The 18,172-nt window shown below is 36.2% G+C and overlaps 1 protein-coding gene across 1 annotated transcript in view; it reads left to right on the top strand.

Moving 5' to 3' along the window:
- The window catches only part of USH2A (usherin), a 747,185-nt gene that overhangs the window by 614,191 nt on the left and 114,822 nt on the right, over positions 1 to 18,172 (top strand). The window contains exons 55-57 of the mRNA XM_058533703.1: positions 3,532 to 3,639; positions 10,754 to 10,937; positions 12,153 to 12,310. Coding sequence (XP_058389686.1) covers positions 3,532 to 3,639; positions 10,754 to 10,937; positions 12,153 to 12,310 — 450 coding nt within the window. The remainder of the gene's footprint in view (positions 1 to 3,531; positions 3,640 to 10,753; positions 10,938 to 12,152; positions 12,311 to 18,172) is intronic.

Consider the following 18,172-nt stretch of genomic DNA (forward strand, 5'->3'; position numbering starts at 1 on the left):
CTGAATGAGGTCACAGACCCAATTCTGAGCTGCTAACACTGCAAGGGAGTGGGGAGCTGTGTCCAGGCCTGGGTCACATGTAAACTTCTCAATCCATGTGGAGTCAACTCTAAACAAAGCGCAAAGCCTGATAGTGGTCAAAAGACCGGTTTACCGGAGGAAAATTTGAGTTTTGTTATAAACAGAAGTCTGAATGGACTCTTGAGGGTAAATATAGCAGATGTGGAGTTGCATGACACAAGCTGGCAAATGTCAGTTGAAATGAGCCTGAGTATTTCCACTCTTTGCCCCACACGGCCCTTAAAATTGGCCAGCACGCCCACATTTCAGGGGCAGATACAGCTGTTGAGGATAAACTGCCCATGGATTAGACTAAGTCCATCATCCTCCCCTCCTTCCCTTGGGGTCTCATGCCTCCCACTCTCGTCTTTCTGGTTCTTCAATCCTTGTCTCTTCTCCAGTTCTCCACGTTCACTCCTCTTGATTTAGTGATGTCTTTGCACTCTCTGACTTCTTGATCTAGGTTTTCTACTCAGTGCTCAGTTCTACATCCACCCCTTGATTCTGGTACTCCAGTAGCTTCAAGAGACATATTCCTCTACCAGCCCCAGCCCCATACTCTCCTAGACCAACCCACCCCATCCAATTTAAACACTGTAACAAACTCCTTTGGCACACCTTCCTCATCTATCAAAAATTCCTAAAGGGCTAGATGTTCCACTGTTGTTCCACCTCTAAACAGCTGTCTTCTAGTGTTCTGGGCTATATATAAAATGGATGTCACTCAACTCGCTTCAGAAAGATTCTGTAAAGAAAGGACAATTTCTACTTTTATATACATTAATAATCTTTTTAGCTACCATCCTCATTGCAAATGCCCTCAATCTTCTAATCAACCTTAGCACACCTCTGTGATGACAAGTTTTCTCTTCCTTCCCTAAGACCCATCCTAAAATGCTCTTCATAAGTCACTGCACATCTGAAACCAGACCAGCCAGAACACAAAATGAGGAGGAGCATTAAGGTTTGTTTTTTTTTTTTTTTTTTGTCAGAATATTCCAGAGAGAAATCAAGTATTGCTTCACTATTACCAGCCATACTTAAGTCTGGCATTCAGAAAAGATCTAGAAAATATTTGTAGTTCACAAATCATTTTAATTGTGTTGTTATTTTAATAATATTCTGCAACTAGAGAAGAATCTCCTACTCAATGAAAGAGATGCCGTGGGCAGGGACACCTATGGAATTATGAGGAAGGACCTGTTTGGTCAAATCACGCTTGTGATGAATATCAAGGACATCATAGCCTCATAGCCCTGCCATCTTTATGAAGCACTTTTGTGGGCTTGGTTTTCTTTAAACAATATTTAACAAACATTGAACCTAAAATAGGCACTATTGGAAAAAAATAATAATCAAGAAAACCCACTCAAATATACCATCCTTACTCTCAAAGGTCTTATGTTCTAAGTGAGAAAGTAAGATATTCAGCTGAAACGGTGTTACAAGGGTCGGGACCCCGTTCTTCAGTAGTGGAAGTAAAGAGGGGACTTCGTCAGAGAATCAGCTTGCCACTGCGGTCTCTGACCTTCAGGAAAATGAATATTTCCTTCTATTTTCTTTTGAGCTCTATATTTTATAATGTTTAGCATTTTCCCGTAAGCTTTTATCAAACATACATGGCTTGGGTATGGCTTAGATCTTTCATCATGTTCCTCATCCGTAAGTCAGGTAAATATCAAAATTATGTAAATCCTCCATAGCAACCAAATGGAAGATTACAATCACATAAGTATCTCCATCTTATCACTAAATTGATAAGGAGACACAAAGGGCTTTGAAGCTGAATCCTGGAGCAGCACCAGCTGCAGAACATTATTGCTTTAGCAGAGAACCCAGATTACGGCTCCAATTCTAAATGAACCGGTTAATTAATATTTTCCTTCATTTAACGAGCACCTACTTTGTGCCTGAGCTATTTGAAGGATACAGTGGTAGGTGAAACAAAATCCTTGCTCTTTTAGAGCTTACATCACACAGGGGGAGACAAACAATAAATAACAGACCTGTAATAAAACATCAGATCATGTTGAAGACTATGAAAGAAGAAAGTAATTTGGGGGGATGAAAAGTACTGGGTGTAGGGTATAGACAGAGTGGTCAAATTTTTTTAAATGTAGCATTTGGGCAGAAATCTACATAAAGTGACAGAGTGACACATGAATGTCTCTGGAGAAAGAGTCACCCCACCTAAAGAACAAAATATGTAAAAATGTAGTTCAAAATTAGGAAAAATAAGTATAGTAATCATTAGTTCCACGTTATGACTTAGCACAATTATTTGACATATAGATTAAGTCCTATTCTTTAAAGAAAAAAATTTTTTAAAGCTTTGGCATTGTTTGAATTTTCCTAAGAATCAAGGCAAGAAATGTTAGCCTCACTATACCCCTTGTTGAATGCCGCTGAGTCTTAAGGTTGCTTCTGCTAAAATAAAATATGACTCTAAATAACCCATTTCATCTTCTCAACAGCCTTAGAGCTGGATGATTCCCCATTTTACAGATCAGTAGATTAAGGCAAAGAGAAGCTAAGTAACTTGTGCAAAGTCACCAGCGACAGAGGGGTGACGTCTAACAACATATAACTTTTATCATAAATGGATTGTCATTCTTTTTCTCTCCTGAGAACTCATTAAGCAGTTACTGGGCTGCATCATATTCTGAATACAAAAGAAATAATAAGCTCTATGCCCTCATCAAATTATGTTTAGTCTATGTGTAAAGACAAAACCAACATAACCCAAAAAACTACAGATGCAAGTGTGAGATGGTCTACTATAGGCACATATGGTAAAGAAGGGCAAAGTTAAAAAAAAAAAAAAGGGTTAGATGGTGTTAATATGGGCTGAATATGGCTTGGGGCTAAAAACTATTGAATTTAACCTTCTTTTTATTTTCTCCACCCCTATTCATATACGAAGCAGTTGCAGAAACTGGGATGGTTAGCCTGGAGAAGAGAGGACTCAGGGGGGATTTGATAACTGTCTACAAATATTTGAAGAACTGTCATGTGGAAAAGAAATTAGATTTGTTCTATATGTCCCTGAGGGTGGAAGTGATAGAAAGAGTTCACCACAATATAAGGAAGGACTTTCAAACAAAAGAAGGAGAGCTCTAGAGCTTTCTAAAGATGGAATGGTCTCTTTGGGAGACAGAGTATTCCAATTGCCTGGGCAGGGCAGCCTCTTCAGTGACATCTTGTACAGGGGAATCCAGAGAAAGATGGATGGATAGATTACATGAATTTTAAGATCTCTCCTAAGGCTGAGAATGTATTATTTTTATCAGTGATAAATGAAATTTCTATTAATGCTGAGCTGCTCAGGAAGTTCATATCTCCATTAAAGAGTGTTTTCTGCTCTTAAAATTTTTGGATATCACATCAACAGCACCGCATGTTACTGCTGATGCTTCATTGATAATAAATAACCCTCTCAAGATGTACTTTATTTCTTGTTGCTCTTTCTAGGTCTCCAGCCATACACCAACTACAGCTTCACACTTACAGCTTGTACATCTGCTGGATGCACTTCGAGTGAGCCTTTTCTAGGTCAGACACTGCAGGCAGCCCCTCAAGGTAATTAAAAAATACCCATGATTGGGGAGGAGAAGTTTTCTTATGGCATTTTGAAGTGAGCCCTATAAACTCCTATCAAACAAAGAAGAAGGAATAAAGTTGATAGGTACAGAATGAAACAATATTCTAGGCTCCCATTCTTCAGGTTTGGTAAAACTATAAGCCTCTCAAGGTAATGTTTGCTTTCAATTCTTCAAACATTTCAGATTTGGTTTTCTGTAAAAAAAAAAAAAAAGTATATATATATTATTATATACTTGGATATGAAATTCCTCAAAAAAGCAAAAGTTAAATATTTCTGGAGTGCCTAATATATAACAAGCACCATGTCCACTGCTGAAGTTGACTAAAATATTCACTGCCCTCAAGAACTTACAGTCAAATAGAAATGATAGCACGAGTACCCAAACTTTTATGAAGAGAGAGAATCTGAAGGGTGATGTTAAGAACAAATGAACAGAATGCTCACATTAATCGGAGGAAGGAGAGATTACAGCCCATCATGGACATCCAGAAAGATTTTATGGATCATATGACTTCTGAAATGGACCACAAGGAACAGGGATTTTGACAAAGGCGGAAATATAAAATCAAACACAGTGTGAGGGAATGTAAAGTGGGACCGTTACCTTAGAAGGCAAATTGGCAATGTCTATTGAGTTTAAAATGTTAATTCTCCATGACACATCAGTTTCATTTTCCTTATCTACGCCAGAAAATAGTACTTCCACAATTGCACAAGGGGGTATGTACCAGGATGTTTATTGAAGCATGTTTTATTTGCTTGTTTGGTGGTAAAATGTTGGAAGCAATCTAAATGTCCATGAGAAGCGGAATTGCTAAATAAATTCAGGTATATTCCTATCGTGGAATTCCATGCATCAGTTTAAAAGAATGAGATGATCTGTACATATGAAGAGGATGTTATAGAAGTACATTAATATATGGTATGTTTTATGTATTAAAAACACACGTAGAAAATGATATTCATTTCTATAGATAAATGCATAGAAAAAATTCTGAAGCATACACACCCAGTTGATAACAATGGTTGATTTTGGTTTGGGAACTGGGATGGGTGATATCACTTAGTTTTAGGAGAAAAATATGCTCAGAAGCTTGGGCTAGAGATCAACTAATTATTTTGTTAATCTTTATTATCTGCCTATTTTCCCTGTGGGGAAACAGAGGCACAAATAAGTTTCTAAACAGAAATATGTTAATTACCATCAGAGAGTCCTGAAGTACTTGTCCATTACTCTTCTAATGAAAGGGATTGTTGTACCTCAGAATATTAGACCTGAACTTCCTACCAGTAAATGGGGAATAAAATGGAAAATTCCACATATGGGGCATATGTCTCCTCACCAGGAATTCACTAATGATGTTTTCTATATAAAGAATGTTTCGTGTCAAAAAGCTTAGTGTTGCTTTGAAAGGAAGAAACCAGCAGTGGATTTTTTGGAAAGGTAAACTATCAAATGGATACTTTGATGATAATGGATAATTTCTGAAGGATCTATCAACCAGTTTTGGCTGGAACTCAAGCCTGATAAAATAACAGGGTCTCTTGCTCTAGCTTATGCATCAAATCTATATATTTAAATTCTTAGAAAATATGCATCTATTTTCCAAAAAAAATTTCATGAAAGAGCTCAGATTTCATGACTTAAAAATTATAGCTTTCAACAGAACAAGGGAGTGTGAGATGAGAAATGTTTTAATGGATTTCGTTTTTTAACTATATACACCTTTCCTTTAACACAAATAACTGTGCAAAGGAATGATAAACTAAATGGGCTTTCCTCTGCAGAACAACATGGATTTAGAATCCATTTTCTGGCTGTATAAGTGCTATTTGTGAATAACTCATATATGAAATAAATGTAGTTTGAGTACTTAACTTGGGGGTTGTAAGAAAACAAGTTAACAGTAACACTAAGTTATGCTGTTTTACTGTAAAATGGAAATAAATATATATCATTTTAAATTAATAACCCCAATATAACTAATTATAAAATGCCTATTTGAGTGAATCAGACATAGCTTGAAGGTCTAACATTTGGGTGTCCTAAGTGGGTATGGAGAGAATTAAAAGAAGCATTTGTTCATAGCCACCCTGAGCTCTTCTCATTTGTCTCTCATTTGCAATCTAAAAAAAAAAGTTAGGGGCCAGCCCGGTGGTGCAAGTGGTTAAGTGCGCGCGCTCCTCTCCGGTGGCCCAGGGTTCGCCGCTTCGGATCCCAGGCGCACACCGACGCACCGCTTGTCAAGCCATGCTGTGGCAGCGTCCCATATAAAGTTGAGGAAGATGGGCACGGATGTTAGCCCGGGGTTAGAAGAGGAGGACTGGCAGATGTTAGCACAGGGCTGATCTCACAAAAAAAAAAAAAAAAAAAAAAAGTTCACGCATATCATGACCTCATTGGTAAGTTGAACATAATTCTCTACAGTTTTATCCTCATAAGAAATTGTGTACCTTTAGTCAAATAGTGGGAAGAGTTCAAATTGTGTTATTTCTCTCTTTTTAGAATTGCTGCCCTACCAGCAAGCTCTAATTCATTGTAGAGTTCAATCATGCAAAATTGCAGGCGTGCTTCCCCAGCAGTGATAATGTGGAAAAGAAGAAGGAAGGAAGACTAATCTTTCTCAGTTTCATTCCAGATTCCTCTTCCTCTGCCTTCTTTGAACTGTTGATGTTCCTCTAGAGTCTTCCACTACTCTTTACACTTGTAACTCCATAGTCTCCTTTGGAATTTTCAAGTACTGGCTTTAATTCCTAATGAAAGCTGAAGCTACCAAATTTTGCAGCTCTCACAAAGGCTACACTCATGGATTTAAGGCCTATGTGTCCACCAGTCCACTAGATGTTTATATTTAGGTGTTTTGCAAATGTGTCAGTCTCAGTATTGCAACACAAAATTTCTCTCCTCGCTCCCCAATTTGCTTCTCTTCCTTGTTCCCTCTCTCAACTTCCACCATCCACCTAATCACTCAAGCCTCCAAACTGGCATTCTTAATGCTTCTCTTTTCCTTAAGTGGTAGTATGCAATTCTTCATAAAATCTTATTTATTTTCAATCTTAAGGATTTTTAAAAAATTTGTTCTTCCTTTTCATCCCTTCCAACATTGCCTTAGTTCACACTTCTATAACTTCTCTGGATCCTTCTAACTAGTCTCCCTGCCTCTAGTCATTTCTCCACTTTCTCATATCCCCACCCCAATTCTCTCTCCTCTTTTGCCAAAATGGGCATTTCTCACATTAGTCACCTCCATAAAATCCCATTTCCTTCGAGGAAAAAAAAAAACCCACATCTTCTTAGTAAAGCAAAACAGACTCCTCAAGTTTTAGCTTCTGCCAATCTGTCGAGACTTATGGTCTTCCGCACGTGCCATCCAATGCACCAGTCACGCTGAGGTATTTGTAGTTCTACCATGCTCTCCCATGTCTCTAGGACTTTGTGTGGGTTCCCCTCAGCCTGGATACCCTTCCCTATATTCTCACTTAGCTAACTCTTACTTTTTAAAAGTTTGGGTCACATGTCTCCCCTTCTGGAAATCTTCTCCTATGATCACCTCCGCTTCTCATCTACCCCCATCTCACCCCAGTCTATGTTGGGGAACCCTTCTCAAATGCTCTAATAGCACACTATACTTCCTTTTCTTAAAGTATTTATCAATCTGGATTATAAATTTTCATCTATTTGTCTTTATTCTCCATGAAGCTATGGGTTCCTTGAAGAGTAAAGATTATATGTCTTTATCCCCACATCCACAGTGCCCAACACAGAAAATGACATAAAATTGAGTAGAATGTTGAATGAATAAATTAACAAGTAATAAATAGTCAATGTAGAAGTCAGTGCATCCCTGGCATCAGCCAATACAGAACTGGTTCCCTTCACTAGCTTCTAAGAGAAAGCCAATCCACAATAAATATTGGGGTTTTTGAATTGAAATGAAGATTTGTAGGACATCAGAAGTGGATAATATTGCATGGCACTCAAGACAAATTTAAAACAAATCCAGTAGAGATGGGCTTTATTTTTTTTTTGGTAGCTGTTATGTCAAGAGACCCACGAAGGTTTCCTTCTGAACTTTCCCTCTGATACTTCTCACCTAGTTTACCTGTTCCCCACCTCCTTTCTAGATGATTTCCCTCAGACCATCCATTTCTTTCCCTTGAGCTGCCTGAACTCTGCACTTCTATTATGTAGAATAGGTTTTCTGATGTTACCTGAGACTAAGGCTCAGAGAGGGAGGCAGATTCTTCACCTGAGATTCATCTCACCAAAGGAGGGCCTTAGTCCATCAAAGATTTCTTGCAGCTGCCCAGATAACAGTGTCTCCATATCATTATGCAAATAAAAACACAGCACTTATTAGCTTTTTACACATTTCAATTTCATCTTGTAAATCAAACCAATGGACACAGGGTTATTACCTACGTGAACAGAGCTTTCACTAGCTTGTGTAAATATGAAACTCAACTTTTATTTAAAACATGAAGCAAACCCAAAATGTTGCTTCATCTTATTTCACAAACTTCTCTATATCCATAGGCTGCATTGACTGATTCAAGAGTGAAAACTAAGCAATAGTCTTTCTAGTACCTTGGTGATTTTTAATACATCCTTCAAGGTGAGAAAGACATGACGGTAGGAAGCAGATTATGAACTAAACCTTAAACTTTATGTTTTAAATCAACAAATTAATATCATTTTTAAATCAGAACTCTAATTAGTTGGTTGAGTCACACAGCAGCTTTTGGCAGAGAAAGCCAGACATAAATGTTTACTATGATTTATGGATTTGTCCAAGCATCTAACATAGAGTGAGCTTTCAGAACAAAATGAACTACTTTCTTCTCTGGAATAAGTTGTTCCTTAGAAAATCAGTAAGTTTGAGCCATTTTTAAATTTATTTTGATTCTTTCAGAATGTTGCTAAATAAATTGCATTTGAATGTCCTGAAAATTTTTCTTTTGAAAGTGTGGAAATCTTACCCTTGACTGAGGAACTTACACAGGAGATACAACCAACCAAAAAACTATCAATTACAGGGAACCTGGTATTGAAATGAGTTTTTAAAAGCTGAAGGAGAGAGTTACTGTGTCTATTCAGAGCATCCCTAGATGACAACATGAAATGGTAGGATTTGTCTTTCTCATTGCTAGGTTCTCCATCAATATGTTTGTATGCTATAAGAGTACTTGAATGTTTGACCTTAAATTACAGTTGTTTGTGTATATATTTTATCTTTTATCCAGAAGGGTAAACTTGTAAGAATAAGCCACATCTTAGTCACATTTTCATTACCTAGGACTGCCTTGAATGCCTAACATAGTAATTTACAGGATATATATTTACAATAAATTTATTCAGTCAATATTTTTTAGGCATTTGCTATCCATAAAGATTCATTGACAAATGAGACAGAGGAGATCCCGGCCCTCATGGAGCTAACTTTGTATTGAAGCAGGAGAAATAAGTAGACCACACAACCACAACAACATAAAAATAATGATAATATCAAAAAAAAGAAGATAATTATGATGTTATGGCTGTCAAGAGGGAAATGAAAAAGGACATACGGTTGAGGGGAACTAGGTTGAGATCACTTCAGATAGGGTTAAAGTTATAGTTAGGGAAGGTGGTCAGATAAGACCTCCCTGATAAGGTGATATTTACCAGATCACTGAACTATGAGAATAACATGCAAAAATATCATGGTGATATGAGCAAAAGTGTCCTAGACAGAAGGAATGGAAGTGCAAAAGCTCAGAGGTGGGAAAGAACTTGAAGAATTTTGGGGATAGAAAGAAGTCTGGTGTGGCTGGAGCTTCATGAATAATGGAGAGAATGGTGCCAGTTAGACCAGAACCAGAAAAATGTAGGGGCATGCAGGTTATCATAAGGAATTGGAATTATATCATATGATTAATTTCAAGAGGGTTGTATATTTTATAAAGAGTACGCTGGCTTACATATATACTTTATATACTTTTATAAAGATTACAGCAGAGTAGAGAAGGACAAGATTTAAAATATGGATACCAGTTTAGAGGCTATGACAGGCGTCCATAAGAGAGAGAGAAACATGGCTTGGATCAGGAGAGGCAGCAGTGAAGAGGTAGAGAACAACATATATTCAGGGTAGAATCTGTAGGCTGTGATGGTAGATTACATTTAGGAGTGAGAAAAAGTGAAAGCCTCAAGATAATTTTTTGTTATCCAAGAAAATGGCTAGATGGACAACATTGGGAGATGAATAGATTGTAGACAGGAAAACCAAGAGTTCTATTATGGGTGTTTTAAGTTTTTGATATAGAATTAGTCTTCCAAATGGAAGTGTCCAGTAGACAGTTGGATGCATGAGTCTGAAGCTCAGGAGAGAGTTGTAGTCTAGAGATATACATTCAGGAGTAGTGAGCATATCGATGATATTTAAAACTGAGACTAAATGGAGATCTCACTTAGAAAGTGAGTGTTGGGAAAGAAGAGGAGAGGAAAGGAGATGAGGGGAGAGAAAGGGAGGGGAAAGAGTCTGGGTCTCTGAGACACCGGTCATTTCGATGTCTGGTTGGGGAAAAAGAACCAATAAATGAGGCTGGAAGGAGTAGCTAGAGACAAAGAAGGAAAAGAAGCATAGCATGTGGTATCAGATGGGAAAAGGGAAAGTAGGCTTATTTGTTGAATTTGATATTTCAGGTAAATACTAGATTATGATTATTTCCACATATTCCAAGTAAATAGGTATTAAAGCTCAAAAACCCTGGGTAGTCTCTCAGGCCTTGATTACATTCAGCGTGACAGCCACAATAGAGAAATTTTCCACCACTAAATAAAAATTTACTTTTATTGTAGAGAGTTGTCTGACATTCACTTTCTAAAAACGCATTCACTTTCAAAAATAACATAATCGAAGCAATAAAAAAAATATTTACACTCAATTATGTATTTCACCTCCAAAGTAAACACATGTATTTTTGTTGCTCGCCATGAGATTTTTTGTCAACAGATAAAAGTATCATATTATTGAGGTGATGGTGTGATTTTTGATACGGTGTTTATTTTATCCTAACAATAAAACCTCATTGTGTTATTTTTGCCAGGGGTTTGGGTGACACCTCGACACATTATCATCAATTCTACAACGGTGGAATTATATTGGAGTCCGCCGGAAAAGCCCAATGGCCTCATTTCTCAGTATCAATTGAGTCGTAATGGAACTTTGGTTTTCATTGGTGGCAGTGAGGAGCAGAATTTCACTGATAAAAACCTGGAGCCCAACAGCAGGTAAACGAAAAGAAAACTTTATCAACCATACAGTTAGATTTTTAGATTTTTCAGGGTTGAGAAAGAGTACATCTCCAACTGAAACAAAATTAAATTAATTGGTTAATTAATCTCCTCACTCATTAGCCATTCCATAGCTGATGGGATCATTTAATCCATTTCAGACATGGAAGAACCAAGTGCTAACTCATTACATTAGTCTTCAAAGGACATGAAATTCCTTAAAAACGTAAATAAATAATTAGTCTTCTATTTGACATGAAAGCACGAGAATTTTTAAGTTATGAAATATACAGGGACCGGCCCCAAAGCCGAGTGGTTGAAGTTCCACGCTCAGCTTGGGCAGCCCAGGTTCACGGGTTTGGATCTCGGGCGCGGACCTAGTCCACTCATCAGCCATGCTGTGGAGGCATCTTATATACAAAGTAGAGGAAGATCGCCAGCAGACGTGAGCTCTGGGCGAATCTTCCTCACCAAAAAAAATAAAATAAAATAAATAAAATAATATACAAAGTATTAAGCTTTCAAAATTATCAAATTATCTTCAAAACATGCATTCCTAATCTAGCAATAAAAGAGATTTAGAGAGTTTTGTTTTACATCAACTACATTTTCTTTTGGTATAATGTTTTCTCTACCTACTACACTAGATATAGACATGAGTGGTTTTAGGGAAAAAGTTCCACATATTTGCAATTCATTCCCGTTCATTTCTCAGCAGACACAAAATATATCTTAGATCAACAGATGTTTTATTGCCGAGAGTAGAGATCAATTTAGTTTTATTGTAGAGAGTAGCAGATCAATTTAGAAACATCTTCCTCTAAACATATTTCCCTGAACTCCAACCCATTCAAAAATGGGGAAGATTAATTTGAATCCTCCACAATCCACCAGCACACTACAAGACTTTCCTGAAACCTTTAAGAAAAGCAATGAATTACTAAAGGCTTAAAAAAAAAAAAAGTTAGGAGGGGCAGAAATAGTGACAGTCTGGAGAGAATGCTGCCCCCAAATTAGAAAAACTAGTAAAACTACCAAGTGCTAGTTTGGTGCTAGAAAAACTACCAAGCTGATGGTAAAGTTTCTGGACAGGGAGCAAAGAATTTTCCATCTGTCACAAATTTAGGACTAAGCAATGGATAGAAAAGCCAGCAATCATTGCTCTGTTCTCTTGTGCATTGCCTTATCACAATTCTTGCTCTTTAAATATAGATACAGTTACAAGTTGGAAGCCACTACTGGAGGTGGTAGCAGTCCTAGTGATGAATACACTGTACAAACACCCTTCTTGACACCAGAAGAAATCCAGCCTCCATATAATATTACAGTAATTGGACCTTATTCCATGTTTGTAGCTTGGACTCCACCAGGTAAAGAAATAAAACCTGTGTGTGTGTGTGTGTACATAAAACATTTTAGAGGAAATTGGAGATAAGGATGGAAATGTGAATTTAGTAAATTAGAAGGATATAATCTGTCTCCTGGATAAATATAAACAGAGTAATCCAAACCACTCTACTAAGTATATGCATGCATAATTATATACATACATACATATAGATGTAGATATAGATATAGATATATAAATATATACTTTTCTATCAAAGCCATATTCTCTTTCAAGTACCAAAGTCTAAAAATCTGTCTTCTTATTCGTATATATTCAAGGTAAGTCATATAGGTCTGAGTTACCTTCAACATTCATTTCTATGAGAATCCCTAGATTGGATCGTTGGTGTTATATGATTCCCTTTATATTGTAGCAGTGAATGGGGACTTCAGAAAGACAATAGCCCACTTCGCCCTTGGGTTGTGACCAGTTATGGTAGCTGAATTTTTCCTAAGCTGTATAGCCTCCATTGAGCCATTTAGTCACTAGTGGGTTCCTTTTGTGGTTTTTATTTTTTATTATTTTATTTTTATATTATTTATATATTATATTTATATATATAATATTATATTATTTATATATTATTTTTATTATTTTATTATTTATTTATTATATTTTGATGTAAGCATCATCTTCAGGTAAAATTCTGATTGCATTAACACTGTGGAGTAAGGATTCGAGTGAAATCTGCTTGCTCTGTCTTTTAACATAAGGGACATATGGAGGTTTTGTTTCAGTAAAATTTAAAACTTATGAAGGTGTTAAATGCACTTCAAAGATATGTGATTTTATTTTTAATGTCTAGTTTTAAGATGAAATTGAAACAGATCTCTATTGTTTCCGTCAGAATAACTTTAGCCATAGTTCAACATGGAACTGAAAATAATTGGTTAACAGCCATTTTGGCCATCAGCAGATCCATTCCATAAAATAATTAGCAAAGATGTATTTTTCATTGAATTGAACAATCTCAATCAAAACAGTTCATGTAGTCATAAAGATAACATAAGGGCATAATATATAAATCTTAAATTCTCATAAACCAACATCCTTCTGATGCCGTAATCTAAGATTAAAGACAAAGGGTCTTTTTTTGGTCAAATTCACAGGAGAAAAATCTCTCAAGAGCTTTATAAGCAAAGAAAAATTTAACTTGCTCTAAGATATTAAATATAAATCATTCCATCCATCTTTGTTTTAAAATAAATATGCAACATATTAAATTAAATAAAACATAAAGGAATAATTAAGAGTGCCAGCATGTGTCATAAAATGCTGTAATCTTTCAAGTGTTAGAAGCATAGATATTCTTGAATTCTGTTCTTAATTTCAATGGAAGAAAACACAAATCTTCTGCTTTGGAAAATAGGCAAATTTACATATCCCTTTACAGAATTGATTTCTTTTTTTTTATTTTTTGTTTATTGCAGTAACATTGGTTTATAACATTGTATAAATTTCAGGTGTACATCATTATACTTCTATTTCTGCGTAGATTACGTCATGTTCACCACCAAAATACTAATTACAACCCATCACCACACACATGTGCCTAATTCTCCCTTTCACCCTCCTCCCTCCCCGCTTCCCTTCTGGTAACCGCCAATCCAATCTCTGTCTCTATGTGTTTGTTTGTTGTTGTTATTATCTACTTCTTAATGAGTGAGATCACATGGTATTTGACCTTCTCCCTCTGACTTATTTCGCTTTGCATAATACCCTCAACGTCCATCCATTCTACTTTCATGGAATAGCATAATCTTGCAACCTTTTAGCACATTTCTCCCTGGCATTTTTATAATTCTGTGGTGTTTTTGTGCCACAAAGTAAAATGAGGCAGAATAGAGCCGTTCTGAGACCAGATTCAGCCTGTTGACTGATGATTACTCAATTCAGACCAGGGTCTTCTACAATCCAAATTCTCAGAGAGCAATAAGGGAAAGTCCAGGATGGTAAGCCAAGTTGAAGATTTCCTAGCCATGTGACCAGGAAGTTCCAAAATTACCTGTCATTTTAACATTACATACATAAATTGCCATTGCTAATCTGCAGGCTTCGAACTCAGTAAGGATTTGGAAACATCTTTCTTTCAAGCCAATGAAAGTAAGATGAATGAGAAAACCAGGATTCATATCCCAGTGGTGCCACCTATTAGCTGACCTTAAAGAAGTGAGTTTTTCTCTCTAAGTCTCAGTTATCTCCATCTATAAAATGGACATAGTACACATATGTGTAGGGTTGTAAAGATTAAATGAGGTAATTTATATTAAATGAAGTATTATGTATATTAAATGAGATAGTTTGCACACATTATCTGGTCTGTATAATATTCTACAGATAATGATGATGATTTTCAGACAATTATCTTTGCCCTTAATTATTCATTTTTAAAATGTATTTGCTCGAACATTTGCTAGGTTCCAAGGCCCCCATTTTCAAAATGATAAAATTGCATACTGCAGGATTAGCTTAGCAATTTTTAGGACTTCTTTTAAATTTCCCAGCATTTTATCATTTTTTTCTTTGAGTTCCACATCATATTTTTGTGTTTACGGTATCATGTTTCCATTCAGAAAAGAATCACTGTGAAATAAAAAACAACTTTTGCCTTTTTAATGTAACCTTAATTCTTGCCTACCTCGGGCTTTGTAGAAATAGTTCATTCTAGTCCAGTCCAGGAGATATTGTAGAAATGCTTTCCACACTAACTCTGACCATGTAACCAATGGTTAATAAATCTATAATATCCAGACCTGTCAATCTTTTAGTTTCAGATGCACAAAATCCATTACAGAAACTCTGTAATATATGGAAAGATTAAAATCTTAAATTAAACTTTTTTCCTGGTGCCTAGAAGATTTTCAACTCAGTAAAGAGGCAGATGATTTTGACTTGTGTATAATCCACAGTTGATTTTATTGGAAAGTACCTCATGCTGTGTTTTGATTTGGATAATAAAAACATTTTTCTGTTCCTGAATAGTCACAAATATATATTTTAAACAGAAAGAAAACAAACTTGTTATAACCGGAGATTGTTTATTTGCTCATAATCAAGAGCTTTCTAGGTATTCGTCATACTCCCCTGCCATTACAAAGTGACTACATCATAGGCAGAGCTGAAAAATGGGCAAAACAGTCCATACCTGTAGTCCCCAAACCTGAATGAACATTAGAATCACCTGGAAAACTTGTGCAAGGACAGATTATCAGCCCCAAGTTTACTGAATAAAAATCTCCCAGGATGGAGTCAAAGAATCTAGATCTTTCTTCAAACTCCCCAGATGATTTCAATATGCTCCAAGTTTAGTAACCATGGATCACATGCACCAAGCAAAAGTAGCCAATTACAACAATTCTCTGAAAACATGAATCAAACTAGTTTCTCTTGACTGTCCAAAGCCAAAAAAGTGGTTAAATTAACATACACTATTTTGGTTTGTGGTGGGTATGAACAGAGTAACATTACACAGGTAAGTTGCTGGGAGAAAAAAGTCTATGTGGTTGCTTGGCAACAGGAACTCACCTAGGCAATTAGGTGGGTTTTCGGTATATAAATTCTTATTTCAATGCTATCTATAAACTAAGTCTTAGTACATGTTTATAAATCTTACCAGTAAAGGGAGTGAGGTCCAGGGATTATGTGAAAATATTCAGGGGAAGAGTAATTTGTGATACTGATGCCAAATGTTATATATATGCATTAATATTACTTGTTTATATTTTCCATCTGTAAAATTCCTAACATGTGCCAAACACTTTAATAAGCACTTTCCTTGCCTTAGCTTGGTTAATTCTCATGCAAACCCTGGGAGACAAGTAATAGCATTGTCACCACATGAAGATAAGAAATTTGAATCTCGAAGAAGTCATATAATATAGTCAAAGTCACCCAGCAAAGCCAAGATTCAAATTCACGCCTACTCTCTACAACTGCCCTATAAGAGCAATTCCTTCCTCTTTGGCTTCAGTCTTAAATCCAAATCAAACTTCTCATTTATTGCCCGAAGTCTTTCAGATTTGTGATGGAGCAACTATGCTTTTTGAAATAGTAGCCCAGAGGGCCAAGAAACAGTGCTAGGTGTTGATGAAAACCAAATAATTGTGGGAGAAAAATGTTTTTTGCTGGGCATGTCAAGAAGAGAACAATTAATTGTGGAAAGCGACAAGTCCATGAAGGGAAACTATCCGTCTGGCAATAGTTATCTCCTGAGGCATGAAGGAACTAGTAACCAAAAGTCTTGCCTACCCATCCAAAAATCCAGAAGGAATAGACACGACTTAGCAAGACTAGATTCCAGGTGCAGAGAGATTTTAATTAGGAGGGAGAGGGAAAGTGTCATTTCTTGAACATCTACAAAGAGATTATTCAAAGACTATTTTAAAGCCTTGGTAGACATTCTCTCTCCCAGGAAATCCTGGTTCACTTTATCTCATTATTACCTGATAAATGTCAGTGGTAAGATTATCAAAACACTCCGAGCTCTAGAAAATCAAGATTTCTATTCTTTTGTATATCATTTGTACCTCCAAATCAGATGATATGCCAACAACATATCCTTATAAAATGTTTGATGAATTAATGGAGAAACGAACAGTGAGGAAGCTTCTGAAATTTATCATTTAGGCAAATATAAATAAATTTTGGATTTCCTGCTGTTTAAAATTATTCAAACACTTGATTTCCTATAGAAGCCCACCCCTCCCTCCACACTTACTCAACCCTACACACACACACACAAACAAACACATACACACAGATACATATTTCTTCTTTAAAGACAAACACGTGTATTTTCCAAAGACAGTATGTTGTCTTATGGATGCATAATTTTTTTCACCTATTTTAGAAAAGGATATATTGGTTTCTATGTGGAACGGGCCCCCCACCCCTGACCCTTAGTTTCCCTGTGGCCTTGGGCAAGTTGCACAATGTCTCTGAACGTCAGGTTTTTCATCTGTAAAAGGAGATATTAAACGCCTACCTTGCACTGCTATTATGTGAAGTCGGTGAAATAGCACGTATAATATTAGTGTGCCCTGTGGATTAGTGGATAGATGCTGGCGTTATTATTCGAATCTAAAGACAATGTAAACCAGGTTAGTTTATTCCTAAACATTTCTTCTCACCTTTAACAGCTCTGAACCTTGGGTCAGGACTTACACATTCATATTAAAGAGAACAAAGATATAGGTTACCTTAAGGGGCGAAAAATTATAGAAAATGAGGAAGTACATACTTCATGGAACATAAATGGTTTACTCAGAGTAGGAATGAAGATAGATATTCCTACTGTTTGAGAATCAAAACATTCAAAATTATTTAAACTCTGAAGGTAATAATGAGCCTTCTAATTTATCAAGACAATGACTATATTTTGAACTATCCTAGCCCTTAATCGTGTTCTAATTAACGACGTCTTTGCATTCATCACATCCTTTTCCCCACTAAAGATGGTGAGTTATTTAGGTGTGATGCGTAATATTGAAATACTGGTGCATTTCCTTTCACATTTATCTCTTAGTCCATTAAAGAAAAGAATTGAAACAATTCTTCTACTGAGAAATCATTTCAATTAATATTGCTTAGGAATATAAATGCTTTTTATTAATCAAGCTTTTGATTAAAGGGTAGCTAGCCACAATATGGCCTCTCTACAGAGAGCAGGCATCTTGGTTTTTAGTTAGCTCATCCACTACAGGGTATTAGATCAGATACTATCCATTTAAAGTCAAAATCATCATTAAGCTGTCTCAGAAATTCACGTTGCATTAATTGGAATGATTCAACATTGACAATTGTTTCAGTTTTCTTAACTTATAAGTGCAGCAACCAAGTGAGA

This window comes from Diceros bicornis, chromosome 38 (genome assembly GCF_020826845.1).
Source record: "Diceros bicornis minor isolate mBicDic1 chromosome 38, mDicBic1.mat.cur, whole genome shotgun sequence".
NCBI lineage: Eukaryota > Metazoa > Chordata > Mammalia > Perissodactyla > Rhinocerotidae > Diceros > Diceros bicornis.